Raw genomic sequence first — 26,929 nt, 5'->3', positions numbered from 1 at the left:
GAGGCTCATCGATTTTACCAATCTTAGCTCTTGATTTCATTAATTTTCAGTATTGTCTATTTCCTCTTTACACTGCTTCTTGCACTTTATTATTTCTTTTTTTTTGGTACTGGGGATCGAACTCGGGTCCTTGCACTTGCGGGGCAGGTGGTGGAACCACTGAGCTAAATCCCCGACTGCATTTTATTTCTTTCTTCTACTTATGAGTTTATTTTGTTCTTCATTTTCAAGTTCATCATTAAAAATTTCAGTGGCTAAATTGAACCTTTGTGTTTCTGTACTTTCATACCACAAATTCTTTTTGTTGTTGATGTTTAGTGTTTTTGTTTTTTTGGTACCAGAAATCGAACTCGGGTTCTTGTGCTTGCGAGGCAGGCAGCAAAACCACTGAGCTAAATTCCTGGCAGCTGTTGCTGTTTTTTGAGATGGGGTCTCTTTATGTAGTTCAGGCTGGCCTCACACTCACAGCAATCCTCCAGCTTCAGCCTCCCAAGCACTGGGATACAAGTATGTGCCACCAAACCCAGCTTCATACCACAAATTCTGCTATGTCTTTCATTTTCCTTCAGCATAAAATATTTTGACTATTCTATGATCTTGGTCCCGTCATACTGAGCCTTTTCACAGCTCACAGGATGTATATTCTACAGCTGTTCAGTATAATGCTCTACATGTCGATCAGGTCACGCTCTTTGATAGTATTATTAAATATTCTATAAACTTGCTGAATTTCTAGATTACTAAGACTATTAAATATTTCTGTAGTACACATCTCTTTCTACGGTCAGATTCTGTATTGCATTTTGAGCTCTTATTACGTACACATACATCTAACATGATACACTGCGGAAATAATAGATTCCTTTATAATTATAATACATGTTTACCTTTGTAGTACTCTGGTAATAGACCTGAAGCATCTTACCCTTCATATAGCTGTTTCAGCTTTGTGTGTGTGTGTGTGTGTGTGTGTGTGTGTGTGTGTGTGTATATATATATATATATATATATATATATTTTTTTTTTTTTTTTTTTTTTTTTTTTTTTTGGGTACCGGGGATTGAACTCAGGACCTTGCACTTTTGAGGCAGGTGGCAGAACCACTGAGCTAAATCCCCGGCCCTGTTTCAGCTTTGTTAGCATTGGGCTCACATAATTTTTCTTTTGTTTATTTATTTATTTTTTTGGTACGGGGGGGGTCGAACTTGGGTCCTTGCGCTTACAAGGCAAGCGGTGGAACCACTGAGCTAAATCCCTGGCCCTCTTTTGCTTATTTTTAACATATTTTTGAGTTTCTATATTGAGAATGTTCTCCTTATAGACAACTTAAGGTAATTACTCATTCCGATAATCTGTCTTTTATACTGGAGGTACAATGTTACCTTGCTCAGTTCACGAACTCAATTCTCTCCACAATTCTCGTTGCAAACAGAACTGAACAAGAACCACATCCCCATAAGGTCAACACTGAACCTAACCTGTGAAATTTGATTCAGTTCATGTCCAGCTCAGTTTGCAACCAAAATCATTGAAAGCATCAAGTTCGTGAATTGAGGTACCACTGTACTTGGCTCCTTCATGTATAATTATGGTTGTATCAGTTACTGTCTCATCTATTCTTTCTTTTCCTGCTTTCTTCTGGATTAACTACTCTTAATACTCTAGTTTATCCATGCTATTTACTTTTAGTAAAATCTGGGCTTCCCCTGGTAATTGCTCTGGAATATACATGTAACAGTAACACAGCAGTCTTCAAATAACATTCTACCACTTCACATAAAAGACACCAAAAGCTTACAAAATCATGCTTCCTTCCACCTGTTTTTTTTTTTTTTGCTATCAGGGATTAAACTTGGGTCCTTGTGCTTGCACAGTAGGCAGCAAAACCACTGAGCTAAATCCCCGGCCCCATCTTTTCTTGTTTTTATTGCTAGCCTCAATTTTATTTCTACATGTTAGCAATTATTTTTGTTTTATCTTTGCAAGAAATTAAAAAGCAAGAAAAGTCTTTCCTATTTGCATATTTGCCATTTCTAATGCTCTTCATTCCTTAATGTAGATCGAGTTTCCATATTTTTCTTTCAACCCGAAGAATTTCATCTGAACTTTCTAGTAGTGCAGAACTGATGGTGATAAGTCCTCTCAGCTTATTTATCTGAAAATGTCTTTTTTTTTTTCTGTACTGGAGATTGAACTCAGGGCCTCTACACTGAGCTACATCTCCAGCCTCCTTTTTTGAAACAGGGTCTCACTAAGTTGTCCAGGCTAGGTTTCAACTCGAGATCCTCCTACCACAGCCTCCTGAGTGCTGTGATTACAAAATGTACTACAACTGGCTTCATTTTTTTTTGGTACCAGGGATCGAACTCCGGTCCTTGCGCTTCTGGCTTCATTTTTAAAGGACACTTGTGATGCACACACATTTCTAGGCTGATGGCCTTGTTTCAGTACTTTAAAATGTCATTCCCTCATGTGCTGCACTAGTCTTGGTGAGTTAGTAGCCATTCTTTTTGTGTGTATGTGTGCTCCTGGGGGTCTGAGCCCAGGGGCTTTGCACTGAGTTAAATCCCCAACCCTTTTAATTTTTATTTTGAGACAGGGTCTAAGTCCCTAAATTTCCCAGACTGTGCTCAAACTTTTAATCCTTCTGCATCAGATTCCCAGGTGTGTGCCATCATGCCTAGCTATTTTCACCTTCAATTGTCACTATATAATCTTTTCTTTTTTCTGGCTACTTGTAAGATTTTATTCTGCTTGATGTTTTACCACTAGTTTTTTTCAAACTGTTATAATGTGCTTTGGTATAGTTTCCTTTGTATTCACTCACCTGCTGCGTGTTTACTCACTTGGATCTGGGGAAACCTGTGCATTTATAATTTTCATCAAATACGGAAAATTTTCAGGCATTATTTTTTCAACTTTTTTCTACCCTTTCTTCTCTGACTCTAGTTAAATCTGTATATTAGAGGGGCCGGGAATTTAGCTCAGTGGTTCCACTGCCTGCCTCACAAGCACAAGGTCCCAAGTTCGATCCTCAGTAGCCCCCCCCCCAAAAAAATCTGTGTATCAGATTGCTTATTGCATATCACAGGCTACTGAGGCTATGTGCAATGTCTTTCCTTTCTTTCAGCATTTTCTTTCCTGTGCTTTAGTTTAAATACCTTACTATTACTCTTTCCTCTATCGTATACAATTTGCTATTACATTTATCCTGAAATTTTTTCATTTCAAATTTTGGTATTATAATATCTTAAAGTTTCATTTAGTTCTATTTTGTATCTCCTATTTATCTCATTATGTTCATGTTTTTCTTTAAGTACAGAAGCATATTTAAGACAGAGTTCTTAAAGCTGGCCATGACAGTGCAGGCTCGTAATCCCAAGTATAGGGAGGCTGAGGCAGGAGGATTTTGAGTTTAAGGCCAGGCTAAGGAACATAGTGAGAAGTCATATCAAAACAGTTCTTTGTCATCTATGGGTATTTTTATTGCGGGATTTCTCTCCTAATTATATAGTACATGATATTCCTCCTTTGATACACACAAATTTGTGTTGGATGTTAAGATATTGTGAATGCCCTTCTGCAATGCCTGGAGTTTTGTTTTTTGAGATGTGTGTGTGTGTGTGCATGTGCATGTGGACCTGAGATATAACCTAAGGCCTTACATGTGCTGCGCAAATGCTGTGTCACTGAACCATGTCCCAGCCCTGTAAATGCCTGGATTTTGATGTGTTCAGCAAGTGATGGTTTCTGTCTTGCAAGCTGTTAGCTTGTGAAAAACCCTGATCCTTCCAGGGCTTGTTTCTAAGTTCTGTTAGCTTTTGCATTGAATTTGGGCCAATGCCAAGGCAAGAACTCTGTACCGTCTCCCCTGAGCACCCTGGATGTTCAGTAGGGTTTTCTCCCCTTCATCTAACTGGAACTCAGTCTCTCCTGACTGCATGTGAGCTTTCCAGCCTGGCTCAGTCTCCAAGTCAGCTCAGCCTCCTAGTAGCTGTATCTTACCCAGATTCAAGTAATCTTACCTGGCTCGAGTGCAAGTCAGTGCTCAACACATACCTCCAAGGGATCCCCAGTGCATATTTCTGGAGTTCCTTTTCTTTTTGTACTGTGTCCTGCTACATCAGGTTTCAGTCACCTCAGCTTCCCTGAATTATGAGGTCTCTTGGGCTCTATGAGACTGTCGTGTCCTTGATTTATTCCCACCCTTGCCTGCAGCACAGACAGGTAAAGGGCAGAAAGCTGCAGTCACTCAAGTTGCACCATTACCTCCCTTCTTACGGGTCAAGCTTCTGTGTTACCCAATGTCCACTGTCGTCAAAAAGCTGGTTCATATATTTTCTCCTTACTCATGGTAGGACAGCCAGTCTGGTTATTTCCAGGGCTAGCAACTATGGAATTCAGTTCAAATCCCGTCCACTACCTGTTCTTGTAAATAAAGCTTTACTACATACAACAGGGCTATGCCTCTTTGTGTACATGCTGTCTGTAACTGCCTTCCCACTGTTAAAGTAGAATTGAACAATTGTGCCCCAAACTGTATGGGATCACAAATCTAGGGTATTTACTATCCCACCTGGTATAGAAAGAGCTTTTATGGCCAGAGATAGATGTCATGCTATTTTTGAGTATTATAAAACTAAATTACAGACTACATTGGAATTCTCTTTTCTACCAGTAACTTAAATTTGTATTATTACTACTACCCTGTTACTGTGTTCCTTAATACATGTTGACAGCTACCTTTCTGCACCAAAGACTCCACAATTTCCTTCATTTCAGGTCTGTGAATGACTAACCCTAAGAAGCAATCATTTGTCCTCATTCATGAACATCATAACCCTCCTACAATGCTGACCCTCTTTTGAGAATTTTGCAGTTACTAAGAATTAACTAAATAGTTCATCATTAAGCTCTAGGGACATGCTGAAACACATTATACACTATAGTCCAACTTCAAGAAGTTTTAACAAAATTATACAGTAAGGACTGTTATTTGTTTCAAATATATCCATTATTGTCATTTTAGGAGTTAGTAACTTTCTCATTTTTTAATAAACTTTAAAAATTTTTTTTGGTACCGGGATTGAACTCAGGACTTTCTTTGCACTTGTGAGGTAGGCACAGTGCCACTGAGCTAAATCCCCGACCCAGTTAGTAACTTTTTAAATGAGAACTACAATTCTAATCAATGAGTACTATCAGTATCTGCTAATATCTGACAGTTACTACAAAACTTGAAGGCTATAACCACCACAAACAATAACTCACAGGCTTTTGGGGTGAGAAATCTGAGTGCGGCTAAGGGGGTGGCTCTGGCTTGGGGTGTCTATAAACAGCAATCAAGCCTCGGAAGCCCATTTGGGGCTGGAGGACCTTTGTGGGGTAGTCTCCTCAGGCTGTACAAGGTTCTCTCCAAGGGAAGCAGGCCTCCCCCAGTGAGTGACGCAAGGCAGGTGGACGCTACACACTGTGTCATTTGGGACCCACTCCTGGAAGCAACACACCTTCACTCTGCAATGTCCTAGTACACTAGTAGACCCTATTCAGGGTGGAGGTGGTTGTGAGCCCAGGAGGGAAGTATGCTTGGAGGCCACTGTGGACGCCAGCTGTCACAATGAGTGCAGCATTCATTACCTATGGTAGTGAAAAACTGTCCTACCCACCTAGGGGTCTCCATCTTGAAGTACCCCTCTCCCATCTAGCTGATCAGTGGCTCTCCCAGGCTCCCCCACCAGGTGCTGAGGCTTTGTGCCAAACTCCAACCTAGCAAGGTCAGCCATCAGCGTAGCTGGGCAGTGCTTACTAAGACCGACACAATTTCATGATGAAGAGAGGAACGAAGCACACACCACTCTTCCTGGGGCCTTTCTCACTTTTGCTGTTTTAATTAGTGGCCTATGACACTAACACCCTAAACCAGGGGGTGACTCTGGTGGTGCTATGGGCCAAGTTGACCGCTGTGCTATATGTAAACCCCAATAAACTCAGCTATTTGCCAAGCAGGACTTGCCCAAGCTCGTCCCTGGACTGCTCACCCCTCTCACTTTGGAGACAGATGTTTCTTCTGTATCCCTCCATGAAACTTACACAGCATGTAGAAACAAGGAAACAACCAAAAAAAGGACAACAGGCATGGTGGTGCACATCTGTAATCCTAGCACTCTGGCAGGCTTAGGCAGGAGGGTTGAAAGCTCAAGCCCAGCCTGGGTAACTGAGAGCCTATCTCAAAAAAAACAAAATGTAAAGGGTGGGGATAAGGCTCAGTGTGAAGGCCTTAAGTTCAATGCCTAGCAAGGGGGCTGGGGGTACATAATCTTACTGTTGGGCAAAAACGTCTAACATATGTATTTTTGAATACCTGTAACAAATATGTGTGTGTATAGTTTTACACACATACATAATATATATTCAAATTCCCAAGGTATTTGGTTTTGACAACAAAGAATTTTCACTATTACAATACAGATCACACTACTATATCTGGAAGTCAAAAAAGGAGACAGCCTATAAATCCATTTCTTTTTTTTTTTTTTTTTTTTTGGTACCAGCGATCAAACTCAGGCGTGGTATCACTAACCTAAATCCCCGGCCCCTGTAAATCCATTTCTTACCAACCACCATCAGCGTGAATTCAAAACCTTTTTTCACTGATTTTCGGTGAACTTGATTGGGAAGGTTTGCAAATCCAACATAGCCAGGAGTTTCTGGATTTATAAACTGAGCTGGTTGTTGCTAAAAGATTAAAAAAAAAGAAAAAAAGCTAATAAATACCATATTTGTTGCTTGTGACAAACATAGGTAATCAGTTCTTACAAATTAAAAAAAATTACACATTAGTCAACATGGGTAGTATTCACTTAGTAGCATTAAAAGAAGAAAAATCAATCTAGTGTAATTCTTTAGCTATATACTGGCCTAAAATTAACATTTAATCAATATTCTGCTTAGCAATTTGGCAATACAAACAAAACACAAGTTTAATTCATCTTCGTGAAATTTCAAATTCTGACAAGATAAACACAGTCACAGGAAAAATCAAGCTCACAATTAGTACCAAAATGACAAGTGGATTTATTCAACAAACTTGGCCAAAGAAGTCTGACCAGGTATCAGGTATTGTGCACTTACAAAAAGTATCCATGAGGGCTGGAGATTTAGCTCAGTGGCACCACACCTGCCTGGCAAGCACAAGGTCCTGAGTTCAATCCCTGGTACAAGGGTTGTGTCCAGGAAAAGGTATTTTTCTTGCTACTCTCCTAGCTTTATGGGACAGAGCACCACCAAAATAACTCCAGTGATTTAGGAGTGGGATGTTGAGTATCTACTGTCAAAGATCAAGGAAGATCATGGCAGATAACTCTGAAGCACTGATGTTTCCTGATGGAAGTATGTCTGATAAGAGATAGATGATAAATCAAGAATAAAAAAATAAAACTAGAATCTAGGTAGGACACAATGAAAATAAAAAACATTTTAATGTATCAATTAATTGAAAAAGGCAAAATATAGCATGGTATCTCTTTTAAGATTACATTGTTTTTGTTTGTTTTTTGATACAGGGTCTTGCTATGCAGTTCAGGCTGGCCTTGAACTATGTAGCCCAAATTCATGTGTCCTCAAAACTCGTGAAAATTCTGCTTTGCTCAGCCTCTCCAGTGCTGGGATTATAGGCATGTGCCACCACACCTGGCTAGGATTACATTTTGCAAAAGTACATATACACATAAGGTAAAAAGAGAGCCAGGCTTGGTGGTGCATGCCTATAATCCCAGAACTCTTAAGAGCCTGAGGCAGGAGAGTCTCAAATAAAACCTCTCTGGCTGGGCAATTTAGCAAGACCTTCTCTTAAAAAAATAGGAAAAATATATACAAAATGTTAACTGTTTTGGGGTGGTGGATAAAGGCTAATTTTCTTTTGTGCTTATCTGTGTTCTACACTAACACTTGTAAAAAGTAAAAACTGGTATAATGATTTTTTTCCCACAGGCTCAAAAATAAAGGCAACAAGAAGTAACCTCTCACTTTTAATCACTAGTTCCACTTTTCTCAGCATATGTGCTTTAAGAAGCAATTTATCTCAGGGCTCTGGGCCAATTTATAAGGGCAACCTAAACCAATTTATCAAGTTTAAGAAGCTCCATCAATTTCATCATGATTAATTATTAGAATTTTAAATTATGTGACTGGTCTGCTGGGAATGACCAAAGAAGGCTAACTGGATTATTACTGACATATTCAGAAAAAAAAGAAAAAAGAATCTGAAAAGAGAGCTCAAAACTTTTAGAATGACAATTAAATCAGAACTCTGAGTGAATCAAATGCATAAATCCTGATTATAAACAGTCTGAACAATCACCGGGCATGATGGTGCACACCTGCAACCCCAGCACTCAGGAGGCAGAGCCAGGAGGATTACCACGAGTTCAAGGCCAGCCTAGACTACATCGTGAGCTCAAGGCCAGCCTGAACTGCATAGTGAGACTCTGACTCAAAAACAAAACAAAACAAGTCTGAAAACATACAGCAGTTTCTCTTTATACTATAGATAAATGATGAAGTGTGATCTTACCTTAGACATCTTCCGTATTGTTTTCTCTATCTGTTAAAGCAAAAAACCCCAATGTTTGTATACACATCACATACACATTTTACAGCATGAACAGCCTGCAAAGACTCATACCTAGGGCATCAGCTGATGCCTGTCCCATTTAGCTTCTCAAATACTCCCAGGAAATGATGAAACAACCTCTTCTCATCATCAAGATAAATTAGGGTTAAAATCTGGAAGTTGATGAAAGCAACTGTATATACATATATGCACTAATACATATTGTGTGTATTCAATATTTACATTTTTTCCAGTAGTAATTATATGCTAAGCGCTAGGGATGCAACAAGAGAAAAAGACAAACTCCCAGCCTCTGAAAGTAGATAATTTCTCTTCATTTTTTTTTTTGTACTGGGGACAGACCTCATGACCTTGTGCTTGCAAGGCAGGTGTGGTGCCACTGAGCTAAATCCCCTCTTCACTCTTCAGAAACCTTTCAAAGAGGCAGGGATGCCCCTAATAGAGCACTATGGTCTGAACACAGCCGGTATCTGCTGGAGGTCTCTGGATCACCCTAAGACCTGACACCGGGGCGCAGGGCACAATGTGAACTACATTTACAAGCTGAAGGACTGATGAGACCTGAGTGTTTGAGAAGTGTGACAACAGTTTTATTTTTTATGCAAATAGAACAATTAAAAACTTCCAGAAACATGAAGTTTGTTGGCTAAACTTCAGTGACAAGATCAAGAGCTGTGACTGCAGTCAAATTTGATTCCCTCTGGAGAGTAGAAACTTAGTGAAAAGTTTATTTCACTTTGTTTTCCATTTTTTGCAAACCTTATCATTCCTGAACATTGCGCAACCCCTGATCCCCTTTGGAATGGAAATGTTCCCAAACATCTTGGGAGAAATGAGGTCTTCACGCTCCAATGTATTTGACCTGGTTAGCCAAAGTAAGAGAGTGGCAGTTGGATTCATAAGCTCTTAACTCTACAATATTACATCTCATAGAAAACCTAGATTATAGTTTTGTTTCTCCTTTAGTGATCCACTGTAAGCTCTAATCTTGAAAATATAGGAAGCCTACTTAAAGTTAACATCAGCAGTTCACATCAACAGTTCCCACAGGAGAAAAAGGGATAGATGGAGGAAAATAAGAATAAAATTTTCCTGAGAAAAATAAAGAACCGAGTCTACACATTAATGAACTATCTGGGATTGTGTATTAGAGTGAATTAAGGTCTCATGAATAGAAAGGACATCCTAGAAAAATTGCATTAATAGACTTGAATTAAAAATATTAAACTAGGGCCAGGGATTTAGCTCAGTGGTTTTGCCGCCTGCTGCGCAAGAGCAAAGACCAGAGTTTGATCCCCGGTACCAAAAAAAAAAAAAAAAAATTAAACTACCTCAGTTAATAAAATCTAACAGTTGGGGGCCGGAGACAGATCACAAAAGCAAAACATTTTTTTCTCAATAATGGGGATTGAACCCAGGGCCTCATGCATGCTAGCCAAGTACTCCACTGCTGTGGTACATCCTCAGCTCCTTCTATAAATTTTGAGATAGGGTTTCCCTAAACAGCCCAGGCTGGCCTTGAACCTGCAATCCTCCTGAGCAGCCCAGATTAAAGGTGTGTGGTATCACAGCCTTCTAAGAAGTAAAACTTTCTAAAGGAAGAGGTAAAAGATCAGATGGACTATGGGCAGTTTTGGCAGAAGTTAAATAAAATAATGATAAAGAGATAAAGATATGCTTATGAAAGAAAAGGTAACCATTAAAGAAACATTACAGCAAAACCTCCAAATTGAGAAAAATTTGTAACAAACAGCAACTTAATCAAACAGCAAAATTTAAGAAAAGCACTAAGAGAAAACAAAATCAATAGCAATCCTAAATCAACCCTTAAGGGATGAAATTCTAGAATATCAGTCATCAGTATACATGCAAGAAATAAATTCACTCCTTAACAGAGATAGTCTGTAACTAAGTGGTGCAGTACTGTATTTGCCTAGCATGCATGAGCCCTTGGGATCTATCCCCAGGAATAAAATAAGAGGAGGTGCACTGGGTTAAAACAAACAGATCACCCCAACTATATGCTATGTGGAAGAAATACTCTTTAAAGAAAGTTATCAAAGAAAGGCTGAACAAAGGGACAGGCTAAGAGATATCAACCAGATCAGTGCAAAGAAGGCAACATTATTATTATCATCCAAATGGGATTTAAACAAAAAGGAACCAGGGGGTGGGGGATTTAGTCGCCTGCCTCCCAAGTCCAAGGTCCCCAGTTCAATCCCCAAGTACCAAAAAGAAAAGCAAAACGAATCAAACAAAATAACTACAACATTAAGTGATAATGAAGGAATAATTTACAGCCAAGATATAACACTTATAACCCTGTGTATATTCAAATAGTTATTGGACATAAACATAAGCTGCAAAGACAAGGAAAAATACAAGATTAGCTTAACATAATTCAAAGGAGGAAACTTAAACTCTTTCTAGAATGGTACAGACTCAGTAAATACAATATGAACAAGGGCACAAGCAGGACTGAGCGGTACAGCCAGTAAATCTGACTTCACAGATGTAGAGAACCACGTCTCAATAGAATAAAGAAAATTTTTTTAAAAATTTAGTGCAGAAGACTGAGTCAAGGGCCTCACTGCTGGAGGGGAGTTTTGTTTGTTTCCGTTTTTTGAGGCAGGGTCTTTCCATGTAGTTCAGGGTTCCCTTGAACTCACTATGTACCTGTGCTGGCCTCAAACTCTTAGCCACCCTCTGCCTCAGCCTCCGGTGTGCTGGGATTAGAAATGTACCACCATGCCAGGCTTCATGGTTGGCATTTTTTAGATGGGGTCATGGTATGTTACTCAGGTTGTTCCTGAACTTGAGCTCAAGTGATCCACTGATCACTTCTACTACTGTAGCTTCCCATGTAGCTGGGGATGCAGGTGAGTGTCAGCATGTCTAGCTAAAAAAATTTTTTTTAATTGTGTAACTACCATTTAAAAAAAAAGTCTAGCTAGGCATAGTGACACATACTTTTAATGCTAGCTACTCAGGAGGCTAAGGCAGGAAGATCACAAGTTTAAGGCCAGCCTGCACAATTTAGTGAGACTTTATCTTACAGTGAAAACTTACAAACTGCTGAGGATGCAGCTCAGTGGTAAAGCACTTGCCTAGCACACTTGAGGCCCTGGGTTCAATCTCCTATACTATTAAAAAAATCAATTTTAAATACTTTTATAGTTGATAATGTCAAACCACAGTATGTTTTTACCAGAAAGGTAAAGGTAAAGAAGGATTCAAAAGCAAAACTATAAGCCTCTCTAGAAAGCAATGGACATAGGAGCAAAATTTATGGGACACCGTAAAATACTATCCTGAAATAAAGAGAATAAGTCAAAAGAAAACATGAAGAAGAAATTAATAAAAAGAAAAACTGAAATGATGAGAAAAAATACAAGGGTAAATAAATTCAAGAGCTGATTCTCTGAAACAAATTCCTCACAAGCCCAATTAAGGAAAAGAAAGCAAACACAGCACACAAGGCATAATCACAGATGTGGGAGAGTAAACACAGCCAGATGATGAAATCAAAAATGTGGAAGAGGGCTGGGGATTTAGCTCAGTAGTTCCTCCGCCTGCTGCCTGACCCCCGCAAGCGCAATGGACCCCAGTTCGATCCCCAGTACAAAAAAAAAGTGGAAGAAATGGACGCTGTCCTAGGCACTGTAAGCTACCAAAATGGAACAAAAAACTGGCCAGAACTCACCAAAAAGCTGATTATACCTAGCAATGAAAATGGACCAAGACCAGAAGGAATTAGAACTAGATTCCATGTGACCCTGAACAGATGACAAAACGGTCATTTAACTATTTTAAGCCACTATAAACAAAGAAGGCAGTACCTCAGTTTATTTCATGAAGACAGTACAGATTCAATAACAAATCCAGATGGAAAAGGGAGGAAGGAAAAAAAAAAACAAAAAAAAACCCCTCCTCAGTAAGGAATGAAGGGCCAGTAAGTCAATTTCACTCATTAATACAAAGGTAAAAATTCTAATAAAATATTTGCTAGTAACCAGAAACTTACTATAAAGATCTGTCAATATAAATCATTACAACAACAAATTAAAAGAAAAGGGCCGGGGATTTAGCTTAGTGGTTCTGCCGCATGCCCTGTAAGCACGAGGACCAGAGTTCAATCCCCTGTACCAAAAAAAAAAAAAAAGAGAAATGTGTAAGTAGATGTTGATGAGGTACACAATAAATTTCAGCAACCAACACTAAATAAGCCGCTTAAATACAATTGGAATGCTAAACCTATTTAAATTATAATTAGTAATTAGGCATCATAATCATCACAACAAAATACTATCCAGCTCCAACAGTCAGCAACTCAAGGCCAGTAGCAGTTTGTGTACACAAGCACTTCCTCCTCCTACCCTTGAGCTACTGAGAAGCAAAGAATGGGATACATTTCACTCATGTTTCAATATGCATACCTGAAAATAAGGGCTCCTAAAAATGACAATGTCTAGGAAAAACTAGTAAGTTCTTTAAAAATAATAAAAAAGAATTCTAGCCAGCACCCTCCAAGGCTGAGGCAGAAGGGTCACAAGTTTGAGTTTAGCCTGGCAACTTAGTGAGACAAAACTGGGATGCAGCTCAGTCCAGAGGCTCTCAATTCAACTCCAGTAATGAAAAAAAAAAAACAAACCACCTCAAAACAAACAAAAAACTCATCCAGGCATCTCCCCAGCTGTTTGGGAGGAGGATGAAAGAGGACCACTTGGGCTCAGGAGTTGGGAGGCCAGCCAGAGCAACAATAACATTGTCTCAAAAAAAGGAAAAAAAAGGAAATTTTAGGATAAAATAATCTAGTATGGTGTCTAGATACAAAAAAGATAAAACGTCAAAAGGTTTTGGTGGATGTGGTGGCACACATATGTAATCCCAGCACTCTGAGGCTGAGGCAGGCAGATTCCAAGTTTGAGCCAAACGTGTGCAACTTAGTGACTTAGGGTGACCCCGCTTCAAAATAAAAAAATAAAGGTCTGGAGAGTAGCTCAGTGTAAAGGCCCTGCATTCAATCACTAGTATTAGGAGAAAAAATAAGTACGAAAGTTTCTGTATCACAGCAGTAAGTATTAAAGAACGAAAACAAGGCTAAAATCTCACAACACAGCAAAAAATTTTAAACACATAACAAATTTAGAAATAGAGAAATTGGGCCCTACATAAATCAAACTATTTTTGTTTTCCCCAAGTTAGTATAATTTAGGTCCAGTTCTATCTGGAATCCCTAATGGCATGGCTTTTTCTTAAGATTGGGTAATAACCTTCAAGTTTACATGGATTAATGAGGAAACTGTGTCCAGCTGCCTTAACAGCTAATTCATATAACAGATTTCAAACCAACACAGCACGACACTGTGGCATTGTGGAGCCCCTCTCCTGTACCTCCAACAGAACCTCAGCATTGCTGCACAAGGGGTCCCTAGCCAAGCTATCCCCTGGGAGGCCCTGCATTGGCTCTGAGGAACTTCAAGTGAGCACCCAAGAGATGCTGCACCTCAAACTGCCCTCAATCCCCTTTGGTTTAACAGGGCTGAGGGCGCTCCTGAAGGAGAAAGAGGTGACTTTCCTATCAGTCTCAAGATCTGTCCCTGAGGCACAAGTATGGAAGAAGACCTTCAACTCTGCTTTAATTTTACCAACTTTCTCTTGCCATCTATTTTCATGGGTTTTCTAAAATATAACTTGATCCAAAATGGTTTCCTAGTAAGTGATGAACTAATGTAAAATGAAAATTGAGAGGAGACCACTGAACTCCAAAGAGCAGGTTTTTAGTACACAGACTGTCAAGGACAGCGAGTAACGTGAGCCTTGGGTGCTGACCAGCTAGGTCTCCTAAACCTCAAAACTGTGGTCAAAAGGGGCCGGGGATTTAGCTCAGTGGTGCTGCTGCCTGCCTCGAAAGCACAATGCCCCGTGTTTGATCCCTGATACCAAAAAAAAAAAAAAAAGTCAAAAAAAACCTTTCCACGTTGTGCTCATTCCAGATGTCAGAAATTTTTTTTTTTTTTGGTACCAGGGATCAAACTCAGGCCCTTGAACTTTCAAGGCAGGCGGCAGCACCACTGAGCTACATCCCCAGCCCAAAAATTTCTTTATCTTTAACCCACAGCTTCCTTCTTCCACAAAATTCTTGTTTTAATTTACATATATTAGAAAGCAATTTTCATAAAAGATGGACAAAATACCCTTGGCATTATAACCTAAAATAAGGTTAGCAAAATAGCTAGTAGTATTTATATTAATGGAATATGCACTCATAAACAGCAACTACTATTCATTTACATTTGAGATTTATTCTTATATCTCAAATTCATAAAATGACCCCACCCCCCAGTGTAGGATCCTGAGGTTCATCATCTCTTATCCAAAACGCTTGGGATGTTTTGACATAGAGATTCTTTGGATTTCATAGACACACGTACAGTACAAAACATGACACTCTCAACTGGACCTGGGGCACCCCACAATCAAACTCTCTGTAGGGACACGTGTGACCATTAACACAGTGGTATAAATGCAGGCTAAATAAATTGCCTCACCTTAATTCTTTGGTCCAATGAGTGTGGGTAAAACTTTGGGGCAGGGGATGACAAATTTTCCTTTTATAGATTCTGTATTTATTTATTTACTTATTTATTTATTTATTTTTGGTACCAGGGATCGAACTCGGAGTCTTTGGGCTTGTGAGGCAGGTGGTGGCAGATTCTATATTTTAGAACTGGGAAAAAAGGAGCTGAACCACATTCATGAATGATAGAAGAGCCAAGTATCACCTCCTTTTCCTAGGACACCCTGCTAAATCGGAATGAGAATCTGATCTCATTTTAAAGCTCTTGTTAAGGCTAGGCATGATGGCCTGCCTATAAAACCAGCTCCTGGAGATGGGAGCAGAAGAATCTCCAAAGTTTGAGGCCAACGTGGGCTAAACAGTGAGTTCAAGGCTAGCCTAGATTACACAGCAAGACTCCGACTCAAACAACAAAACACGAGAAAAGCTCTTGTTCTTTACTCTGAACTATGACAGTGATTAGAGATTAGGGTAAAAATGGGAAAAATAAACGACAGCCTTTATACCTAAAAAGAAAATCAATCTCAAAAGTAAATATAACTATATATAGCCAGTTAGGATGCTGGATACAAAGAATTCCTGAACGGGAACTAACAAAAATAATCTCTGAAAATAATGAACCTCAAATTAGAAGCACCAACACAGTTTTCGTGATCCTTATACCATTGTATTTTTCCTTATGATGACCAAAAGTACTTTATAACGTTAAATATTTATCTTAAGTATTACAATGACTTGGTCCACTTAAGAAATACTTGAGACTCTAACTGCGTTCCAGAGAGAAGGATGTGGGCACAGGCCAGTGGTGTCAAAGGCCACAGGAGTTTGAACTAGCAGCTCAGAGCCGCTGAGCTCTAGGTCAGTGTTGGCAATACAGGCACCTAGATGGTACGGACGAAAATGGGACCAGAAGGTAAAAGCAGCCTGTGCCTTGTCCGGGTACGGGGACCGCGTCAGCGTTGGGACTTCACTGCTTCCCACCATCCCTGCGCAGAGCCCCCGACAGGGCCCTGACACACACACCGCCGTGGTCTAACATCACCACTGCCAGCGGAGCGCGGAGAGCCGCCGCGGCCAGGCGGCCAGGGCACGGTCCTCCATCCTCTCCTATCCTCAGCGTGCGGTAGCTCGGCTCGGGCGGGCTACGCGACAGGCGAGCCTTGAGGACGTCGCGGGCAGCTGGAGCGTCGCCCTCCTCGCCAGGACAGACGGCACCGTTAAAATGGCAAGATGGCCACGAGCCGCAAAGGCCCAGCGGGCCCGAACCCGCATCTTCCCTCCCCCACACTCCCGCCCGCCAGCGGTCGACAAGCCGAGGCCCGGGATTAGGACTCTGCCCTGTAACCCGGCCCCAGGCTCGCCCGCCCTTGGGGTGGGAGCGCCCGCTCCGCCGCTCACTTCGGGACCTGGGTCGCGCGGGTCAGGGGGCGCCCGCTCCTCCCCACGCCTGCCCCGCCCCGCCCCGCCCGCCTCCCCTCAGCGCCACAGGATGCTGCCCGCGGGCTAGGGCGAAAGGGTCGTAACCACACCACCAGGGAGGGACGAGCCTACTACTCCAGTCCCGCCGTAGCTAGGACCCCAGACACTCACCAGCCCGTCCGCCGGAAAAGAGGAGCCGACAATCGCGCCGCAGACACGCCCCGCCCCACACGCAGACAAATGCGTCATCACGGCGCACCGCCCCCTGCCAACTCCTTCCTGGCCCAAGCGGCCCGCCTTCCTCCGCCCTACTCTGGCCGGCTCCCAGCGCGCAAGCGTAAACGCTTCCGTCTCGTCCGCGTCTGCGCAGTCGCCGAGCCCCTCCCACGGCAGTTGGCCATATAGAGGCTGGGGGTGGGGGGGAGGTCAAGCGTAGCCTCTTCTCCTTTACCAACATGGCGTCTTGTCCGTGTTTCGCCACAGTTCCTACCTTATGAGCTTGGTTTCTTCACGCTAATAAGATTGGAACAGGTAATGAGATTCTTCGCCTTGTGGGTAACTAGACTGGGGGGAAGGGCGCCTCTCTAGCAAAAGTCAGGTGCCACTAGGATAAGAGGCGGCCGGGGGCGGGCAAGTGGCGGCGTGAGTGCCTAGCAGTGACAAGGAGGTGGCTTTCGCCTCTGCCCTCTCCTCCAGGAAGATGGCGGCAGCAGCGAGCTTCGAGCGCCGAGCTGGGCGGGGTCGGGGCCGGCGAGCGCTGGCGGGGCTGTTCTAGCCGCCGCCGCGGCCGTCTCGATGGTACGTCGCCGCCTCGGGATTGGCTACACGCGAGTCAAGTGGGGCACCCCGGACGCACACCATAGAGTCGCGCGGGTTCCCCGGGGACGTGGCCTTCTAGGTCCGGCCGGGGCCCTCGCCCCGCCGGGGAGGGTGGAGCCGGCGCGGCCCCTCGCTTCTCTTGGTCTGGGGTGCGAGGTGAGACCTGCAGCATGACCCGCTCGCCAATCTCTCAGCGACCGCCTTGGGGGCAGGAGGGTGCCGTGCCCGGTTTCGGCCTTCCCGGGACGGGCGCGGCACCTCGCCAGATGTCCTTTCCTCCGTCCCGGGCAGCCCACAGGCCGGGCGGCTGTCGGAAACTCGCGCCTGTGCCTGGCGCCAAGACCCCTCCACAGGAAGCCTCCCTAGGGTGTCCTGATGGAAAGGGAGCACTTCTTGCATCCCTCATGGGTAACAAGTACGGTGTTGGGACCCTGAGCTGTCCGACACATGGCTTGTTGTGAGGGTGTTTTCTGCGTAGCCCCTTGGAGAAGTGGTCAGGTACTGATGTGTCTCTGCCTTGTTTTCTCTCCACCCGACGTAGAAGACGAGAGCGTCAGACTTGACATGGTGTTGCGTACTGTGCAATCCAAAGGAGAAACCGACCTGTGTTTCATTAAAACCTTACGGTCACATGAAACGCCTGGAGGAACTTGGTGTGGTAATCTTCATTCATGGGATTTCTTGCCCTTCAGCTTTGGGTTTGTTCTGTGTATCTGCAGGTTCATAGCCATCCCAAACCCTCTGGTAATGACTTCACACATTGTGTTTCATGTTTAAGGAAAATCCGTCGCTTTCTTAGCGGGTAAATTTTGTAAAACCCTTTCAGATAGGATTTTGTCTGAGGTTGCTGGTGACCACACTGTAATCTCATTATGAAATTAAACCTGGAATACTGAAACATGGGATGAAACCTAGTGCTTAGGTTTATATTTTGATCATGTTGAACACTCGAAGGGTTTGACCCCAAAGTAAACTCAATTTTAAATATGGGATACACGGTCCGGGGATTTAGCTCAGTGGCACCGAGTCTGCCTTGCAAGTACAAGGTCCTGAGTTCGATCGATCCCTGGTACTGCAAAAAAAAAAAAAAGTATCGGATACACTAGAAAACCTGGGAGCAATGTTTTGAAGTAGCTGAAAAGCTGTTTAGTTAAGAATGACTACCAGCATGTGAATTTCCACCTTTTTGGTTCTGAAACCTCAACCACTATTAGTCTATTTAGAGTTTTAGATTTGGAAAAGTGGAGCATACCTCCTTAAGTTTCGGGGGTCAGTTAACTCACAATGAGGATTAAACTTTCTTGATAGTATGTTCTGCTGTGTGTCAAGCACAGTTGAGTCAAACTCACCTGAGAGTGCCTCAGGTGTAAGGGAGCACTAGGGCAGATTCACATCACTGACCTCTTTTCATGAACCTCTGGTTTCTCCCATTCTCCTGATGGGAAAATTTCATGAATATTTTTTTGTTTGGCTTTGTTTCAGTTTTCTGATTGACTTCCATCTCGTGCTAGGTGTGGTGGTGCATCCCTAATCCCAGCACTCTGGGAGGCTGAAGCAGGATGATCACTAGTTGTAGCTCAGCCTGGGCAATTTAGTGAGACCTTGTTTCAAAATTAAAAGGGCTGGGGATGTGACTCAGTATGAAGGCCCCCAGGTTCAATTCCTGCCATCACGTACACACGTAAAGAAAATATGTACTGGAAATTACCAGTACCAGGCATTGTTAGTTTCTAGGGCTCCAACAGGAAAAAAAGATAATAGATTTTTTTCTATAAGTTCTATAATCTAGGACATTCACTTTTAAGAGAAAACCAGTGTGATAAAAACAATAATAGAAATATGTGCAAGGTGTGAAGTTAGGAGGCAGTGGTTACCTCTTGGAAAGTCTTCCAAAAGAATGTGTCCTTGTGGAGTTGGCAGGATGGGTATTCTAGACCCAGTGGTGCATATAGCAACAAAGTGGTAGACTGCTGATGCTATGAGTGGTAGAGGGCTTGGCTGAGACTGGAGTAGAGGGGCCTCCTGACCTTCAGTGAGTCTCACCTAAAACATTCTGACTTGAGTAGGATTTTTGTACTGTGATGACTTACAGTCTTTCATGGGTCAGATAGCTTCTCCACTAGGGCCTTCCAACTGGAAGTTACTTAGCAAAAGAGCTTGAGAGAAAAAGTACTCGAGTACATATTGCCGTGCCTCCTGGAGTGTGCCTCCTTCCCTTGCCAAGCAGTGGTAGGAAATCCTTTCTCTTTTTCATTATGCAATAATGAAACTCTCAAAGACTTCTAACACACAGCTATTTCTCAGTTGCTAAGTTACGGTGACACAGAGTCTTAAGATGCATGTAAAGATTTTTGACCAAGAGGAAAAGCAGACAACCTCAACCAATATAAGTTGTCAGAATGCATTTTCCTTTAAATTATAAAAGCACCACAACATTCAACATTTGGAAACCACAAAAAATGATGAAAAGGAACTCTTTACATGTATAACATTTAAAAAACTGATGCATGTTTTTAATTTCTAGAATTAGAGACTTGTTAAAGATAAAATCCCTAGTAGACCCCTGGTCTCCTGGGCTTGCCACAGTCCCTTCCTCTGTTCTGAGGCAAATCTGGAAGTCCTGTTGTGTTAGTCGTCATGTTGACACTTGCTATTGTTAATCTGGTGTTAGTACACTGACTATGCCTACTCTACTATTATTGGCACCCTTACTAATTTTAAAATTAAAAACTTACTTCAAATCAAGAGTATAGCTCCATGAGGGCCGGGGGTTTAGCTCAGTGGTTCCGCCACCTGCCTTGTAAGCGCAAGGCCCCGAGTTCGATCCCCAGTACAAGAAAAACAAGTATATCTCCATGTAATGTACAGAGTCACTTGATGTGTGAAGGAAAAGTCCCAAGGCTCTTCCCCTGTCACATTTTCTTCCCTGCAGAGTATGCTCTTAGCCTCGTAGCAAATCCCAGCCTTGGCTTCCAGCGCCAAGCTTGCTCCCCTGGCTTTTGTGCCTCCTGCCCTGATTTCACAGATCATTTCTTCACTTGGCACTGAGAGCAGATGTGAAGTTGAAGTTTCTAGCCTTGTCTCACTCCTTTGCCATCTTTACCCTACTGCCCAAAGTAGCTAAAGTATATCCTTAATCTTGTTATTTCAGTATCTAGTGCTTGTTATACGTAAGGATGTTATCCACATAGTGCCTTGCACAGCTGGGCCAGATGGTATAATAGTAGTTTTACTTTACAGAGAGTCTTTTCTTTTTCCTGTTGTTATTACAAATCTTGTTTAGTTTTTTCTGCATTTGTCATTAAAATTGAGACCCAGATTTTGCATCATCTAAAGTCTCCTTTTAAGAAATGTAGTCCAGGGCCGGGGATTTAGCTCAGTGGTTCTGCCACCCACCTTGCAAGCGGGAGGATCCGAGTTCGATCCCCAGTACCAAAAAAAAAAAAGAAAAGAAATGTAGTCCTTTGTATGATGAAATGCAGTATTCAGTGTCTCTGACCTCTTGCAACCTTGACTGTACCTGGAATTTTCCTACACATCTCAATGTTCCCTCTGCTGTAGTCTTGGTTTTCTGGAACCCACATCCTCCTGTCTTGGTTTTATTCTCATTTTGGTGACACACACCCTCCATCGGTTGCCAGAGAAAAAGAAATTTTGAGATCCTTTTTTTGTCCAAAAGTGCTTTGTTTTCTTGTACCTGAGTGAGAGTTTGGACCTGATTTTGCTCCTCCCCAATTCCCAGGGTTTTGGAAGTCTCCAGCCATCCTGAGTCTTGAGCCTCTGTGTGGTTATTTTCCTTGATGAAGCTTGAAGGCTTTTCTGTCTGAAATTCGCAACTCGAAGCATAAGGTTGCTTTAGAGTCTCTCACCTGTTGTCTTGCCTGCTCTGCAGGCCTTTTCATTTGGAAACCCATGTTCTTCAACACTGGGCCTTTCTCTTGGGTTACAGAGTGATAAGTGTGGTTTATGAATATGATGTGTCATAAAAGATCAAGTAATATATTACCGCAAATAGTTTTTTTCAGGTGAAGCATTTGAAATGTACTCTTCGCAGTTTAGAAAGGTATGACATTATTATGTACTGTATTCATCACATTGCAATGTCAATTTTTTTTAAAACTTATTCCTACCATCTATTAAGGCTTTGTACCCCTTTTTTTTTTTAGGTACTGGGGATCAAACTTGGGTCCTTGTGCTTGTGAGGCAAGCGGCAGAACCACTGAGCTAAATCCCCGGCCCTGTACACCTAGTTTTAAATTTTTTAATTTATTAGGACATGTTTGGAGTACATAGTGATTACATTCATTGTGGGGAGTTGATACATGCACGTTACACGTTCTTTTTTGCATCCCTTTCCCATTCTCCCCTCTTGTAACCTTTCATATTTGTGTCATGGATGCAGCGTCTCTTATGTCTCTGGATCTAGAGTTTTTGGTTAAGTTTGACTTTTAAGGTTACTGTTACTTCAGGCTGCTTTTTGTTTGTTGGAGGCTTTTAGCTTTCACTGTAGAGCCTTTTCTGGGCAGTCCATTTTACTTTCACAGCTGCTTATGTGTCAGAGGGCCTCTGAGTCTGTAATCGTGGTCTGCCTACTGCAGCTTTCGCTTTCCTCAGATAGCAGCCCTTACTTCCTTGGGTCTCTGCATATTCCCAGAGAAATGTCTGCTGGCCCTTGCCTGACTGCTTTGCTCAGCAGCCACATGAGGAACAGACCTGAGATCGCAGCATAGCTGAGAGGAGCCTTCTGCCTCTTTTCAGAATAGACTCCCACCCACCGCTGTGCCCCCTCTTCAGAGATTCTGTTTCCCTTTCCTGAGAAAACAATGGCAGCCTTTGGCCAGGGCAGGAGAGGGACAGTGCCCAGCTGTGCAAAGTTTGATGTGAATCTCTTATGTCTCCCTGGTTTTAAGTTCTTATTTCTGTTTCCAACCCAGATTTTTCTCCTCCCAGTCAGGTTGTGTTGGCCTTCCCATGGCTGGTATAGGATTTTCTACCTTTCAGCTCTTTGTAGTTAATAGCCCTCTTATACTTTAAGGTTTTTATTATCTCTACTCCAGTTTTTTGTGCTTTGTGTCTTTAACAACAACAACAACAAAATCCTTAACCTTTTGCTGCTGATTTAGGGACAGTGAAATAAACATTGACCTGACAACTTTTCGACGTGCCAGATGCTGGTGTAGGAGATGGATGCCGTAAGGAATACAAGTATGTTTTGTGAAGTCTTTGTGGATGTCACAATTTAGTGTGAGGAGACAGACCAGCAAATACTTGGCCTATCAGTTGATAAGGGGAAAGAAATGAAATAGCTTGGGGTTTAGAGCAGCAGGAGGCAGTTGTACCTGGCCAGAGCTACCTTGGGAGCCCTTGGTGATGGAGTGACACCCCTTTAAGCCTGAAGAGAGTGAACAAGCATGGACGGCTTGATCATTCTGATCTTCCCAGTGGAAGTAGAAAAGAGTGGGGTGGAAATGCACTCAAACTGTGGGGGAATGTGGGGCCCTAGATATTGGAAGACGGGGGAGCACAGCCAGGGGAGCCGCAGGACAATGATCCTTCTAAGAGCCTGAGACAGAGACCACAGCGAGTTGCAGGCCAGAGTTTGTGCCTTCACTGTCATCTTCCTGCCCTTCACCACCTGTCCCTGTCCTCAAAGTCCACCATCCATATAGAGGGCTGTGCACCACCACACCCAGAATTTAATACATGCTTTATGGCACGCTCTTGCAACCAAAATTATCTTACTGGAGAGTTTCTCCCTTACAGCAGGGTGGATTAATGTTTGCAAATGCAGCAGAGCTCTGATGGGGGTAGGGTCTCAAGATCATCAACCTGTTTTGTCTACAGTGTGAGTAGTCAAGGAAAAAGACTCACACACAATAGGCCGGGGATTTAGCTCAGTGGTTCTGGTGCCTGCCATGCAAGCACAAGGTCCCGAGTTCAATCTCCGGTACCAAAAAAAAAAAAAAGACTCGCGCACACACACAGCATTAAGGGTTAAATCAAGGCCTTTCGCACTCTAGGCAAGCACTAAACCACTGAGCTGCAGCCTCAGCGACACTGTCCTTTTCAGGAGTATTTTTTTTTATAAGTTTTGTCTCCATATCCTTCCACAATTTTTTTTTTAACTATCCTACTGCTGTTGACTGATTGCATTTTGTTTTGTTAAAAAAAATGTGTCATGGAAGCTCAGGGTGGTCATACGTGGCTGTAATCCCATCACTCTGGAGACTAAGGCAGGATTCCAAGTTCCCAGCCTGGGCAACTTAGCGAGACCCTCTTTAATAATAAAAAAATTAAAGAAGGCTGGGGATGTAGCTCAGTGTGAAGGCCCTGGGTTCAATTCCCACTTCTGCAAAAAAGGGCTTCAGAGTCAAGAAATTCGGATATCCAGTAAGCTAATTAGGGTTTCCATCTCATTAGTGACGAAAGAATTGCCCTTAAAATCATATTTCTCCCTTACCAGGCTGGGGAGAAAAGACATGACCATTATAGTTGTTGTCAGGTGACAGAGAGGTGTCCTCAGAGTTTGTGACTGTAGGTAGTTCTTTGGAAGGACAGTTTTACTCTGCCAGCATGGATTGATGCATTACCATGTGATTCTGTTTCTGGGAATTTATTTTGTGGAGGTTTAGGCTCAAGTGAGCAAATTTTTCTTTCAGCACTTTTTATATTGAAAAAAGAGAAGAAAATCAAGCATCTCCATAGGAAATTTCTTAAGTTATGTTCGCTCAATTTAGCAACATGTGGTTAAGAAATGAGGTAAATATACATGTAAAACTTGGGAAGACTTCGTGGCCTATTTTAAAGGGAAATGGGTATGGCAGATGGGTGAACAGTGCATATAACGAGGTCCTGTTTTTATTTAAGCTATGTATTAATATGTGCGTAAGGCTAGCTGGAAAACATTAGACAATTTATTTTATTGGTACATTTTAGGTATACGATATAATAACATCACTGCAAATTTTCACCTTTATGTAATCTCTCCTGGTTCTTATTTTTTCCCCATTCCCCTGCCCTCCCTTCAACCCCTCCATCCCTCCCTATTTACAAAGAATTTGTTTCCATTTTTTTATTTTCTCATATTAATTGCATTCCCTTTCCTTTCCCCTGTTCCCCTTTGCCCCTTTTCTTCCTATTTCACATTATCTATTATACCTTTTAGTCCTTATTTACACTTGCAGTTTCTCACAATAGAGAAACTATTTGATATTTACACATGTGTGTCCTCTTTATTTTACTTAAGAGTATTGCCTCAATGTGCAGCCACTTAGCTATAAATCTGTCTAGTTTCTCATTTTTTATGGCTGAGTAGTACTCCATTTTATAAAAATACCACATTTTCTTTATCCAGTCTCCAGTTGATGGGCAGAAGGGCTGCTTCCAAGTTTTAGCTATCATGAATTGTGCCACTATGAACATGGGTGCACAGATATTGCTGTGGTGTGATTCTTTTAATTCTTTGGGAAGGTACCCAGCAGGGGAATATCTGGGTCAAATGGGACTTCCAGTCCTAGTTCTTTGAGGCATCTCCATACTGATTTCCACAGTGGTTGCACCAGTCTACACTCCCACCAGCAGTGGAGCAGGGTTCCTTTCTCCCCACACCCCCACCAGCATTTGTTATTGGTAGATTTCATGATAGCAGCCATTCTTTCTAGAGTGAGGTGGAATCTCAGTGTTGTTTTCATTTGCATCTCTCAAATGACCAGTGATCTTGAACATTTTTTCATATGTATATTGATATTTCTACTTCTATGTCTGAGAAATGTCTGTTCATTTCAGATCCCCATTTTTGGATTGGGTCTTTAAGTTTGGGAGGTCTGATTTTTTTAGGTTCTTTATAGATTCTAGATAGTAGACCTTTGGTTAGACAATATTTTTTGAGACACTCCAGGAAGACTCCTAGGAGATTGCCAATTTTACCTTGTACGGTTGGATGGTATTTTATATTTTTATGTTAAAAGTCCTGTTCCTTGGTCAACCACCACTAGACAAGTACTCTGTAGTACCAGTATATTACTTCTACCAGTATTAATTAAACCAGCATTAACATAGCCCCTTCCTGTCCTACCTCAGGCCCTGCGGTGACCAAGTGCTCCTCCCACAGGTTTGCAGGTAGCAGTGAGCAATCAGGAGGAATTCTTTTCTTTTTTTTGCTTAAGTTCTTTTATTGGTACATTTTAGGTATATAATACGTTTACATTTATCATTGGGTGCTTGTACCTGTACATGATGTATCTTGGTTCTTATTTTTTCCCCATTCCCTGTACTCCCTTCCCTATTTACAAAGACTGCTTCCATTTTTTCCTTTTCTCATAGGAATTCTTTTTCAATTAAGTGCTTTCTGGAACACTGTTTCTTGTGTGTTGGTATTCTCAAAAGTTCCCGGAGGTGGACTGGAGACGGTACTTGATGTCTTTAAATTCACACTGCCAAGTGTCAGTTCCTGCTCCCCATCTTGGCAAAGGCTTGAGTTATTTATGCAGGTGAGGAAGGTGGTGTCTAAGATGTCTGCACCCATATTTGGGCCTGTTTGATTGTGTTTTGTTTTAGTTGTTGTTGTTTTGATTTTTTGAAAAGGGTCTCACTGTGTAATCTAGGCTAGCTTTGAACCCTCTGTGTTGCCCAGGCTGGAGTCAAACTCAATCCTCTCCTGCCTCAGCCTCCAGAGCCCTGGCATTACAAGCATGCAGCACCACACCCAGCTTGGGCCTGTTCTTAATCAGCCTTGTGATCAACAGGACTTTAGCTTGTTCCTTTGAAGATAAGAAAGCTGAGTCTCTGAGTGGGTTTGCCCATTTGTTTTTGTGGCTCTGATAGCTCAGAATCCCTGATGAACTCAGTGGTTCTGGGTTTTTGGACCACCATAAAATGAGTGGGGTCAGTCAGTGAGTGGCCTCAGGAACCACCTTTTCTCCAGAGGTTTGCATGTACCTGGATTAACAAACTGTCGGGGGGAGGGGCGAGGGGAGTTCAGGTTGCTTGGATCAGTGCCTGTGTGACTGGTCCCAGTGTTCAGAGTTTGTTGTCCTTAGTCACTGTTCTACAGTTAGGTGTAGATGGTGTGAAAAGCTGTCTTTTGCATCAGGTTAAATGCTACCTCTTTCCTCTTATTTATTCATTTTCTGTACTGGCACCTTCATCAGCATAAACCCTGACCCTCACCATCCTATCTTGGGACTGTGGGTGAGACTGGGAAGCAGCGTTCTTGGCCTTGCTGTGCAAGGTGAGAGGATGCTGTGCACTGCTGGGCTAATGGAGGAGCCGCTGGCCCCTGCGGAACACACTGCCTTCTGGGTCAGGGCAGTCAATCTTCCTTCACAGCAGGCTTGGCTGGCTGAACAAAATGCTGCTGCTGCTGATTTCTTTCTGGAGAGAAGTAATGCAGTCAGACCAATTTGTGTGTGTTGTCTCTCTGTGCAGAAGCTGTTCTCAGTGCTTTCTGGGTGCACGGTTGGCTGTGCGGGTGTCATGTG

General features: G+C 42.4%; 2 protein-coding genes across 9 annotated transcripts in view; one reads left to right on the top strand and one right to left on the bottom strand.

The window, feature by feature from the left end:
* Window positions 1-17,328, bottom strand: part of Septin2 (septin 2) — a 41,833-nt gene extending 24,505 nt beyond the window's left edge. The window contains exons 1-3 of one of the 4 annotated variants that reach the window (XM_004868476.4): window positions 17,122-17,328; window positions 8,573-8,602; window positions 6,615-6,735 (exon numbers count right to left, since the gene is read on the bottom strand). In XM_004868476.4, coding sequence (XP_004868533.1) covers window positions 6,615-6,735; window positions 8,573-8,581 — 130 coding nt within the window. In that variant the 5' untranslated portion in view covers window positions 8,582-8,602; window positions 17,122-17,328. Of the gene's footprint in view, window positions 1-6,614; window positions 6,736-8,572; window positions 8,603-8,683; window positions 8,781-12,656; window positions 12,775-16,802; window positions 16,914-17,121 lie in introns of those variants that run through there. The other 3 variants (XM_013066904.3, XM_087210836.1, XM_087210834.1) reach the window with 3 other exon arrangements.
* Hdlbp (high density lipoprotein binding protein) overlaps window positions 16,974-26,929 on the top strand; it is a 62,650-nt gene continuing 52,694 nt past the window's right edge. For 2 of the 5 annotated variants that reach the window (XM_087210823.1, XM_013066900.3), the window contains exon 1: window positions 16,974-17,162. The gene's annotated coding sequence lies outside the window, so the exon portion shown is untranslated. Of the gene's footprint in view, window positions 17,163-17,422; window positions 17,607-17,991; window positions 18,104-26,929 lie in introns of those variants that run through there. The other 3 variants (XM_021247352.2, XM_087210820.1, XM_013066902.3) reach the window with 3 other exon arrangements.

Source organism: Heterocephalus glaber, unplaced genomic scaffold (assembly GCF_053883595.1).
Source record: "Heterocephalus glaber isolate CG9 unplaced genomic scaffold, H.glaber_assembly_v1.0 deba00001226, whole genome shotgun sequence".
NCBI classification, from domain to species: Eukaryota; Metazoa; Chordata; class Mammalia; order Rodentia; family Bathyergidae; genus Heterocephalus; species Heterocephalus glaber.
This window is presented reverse-complemented; position numbering and strand designations above follow the sequence as displayed.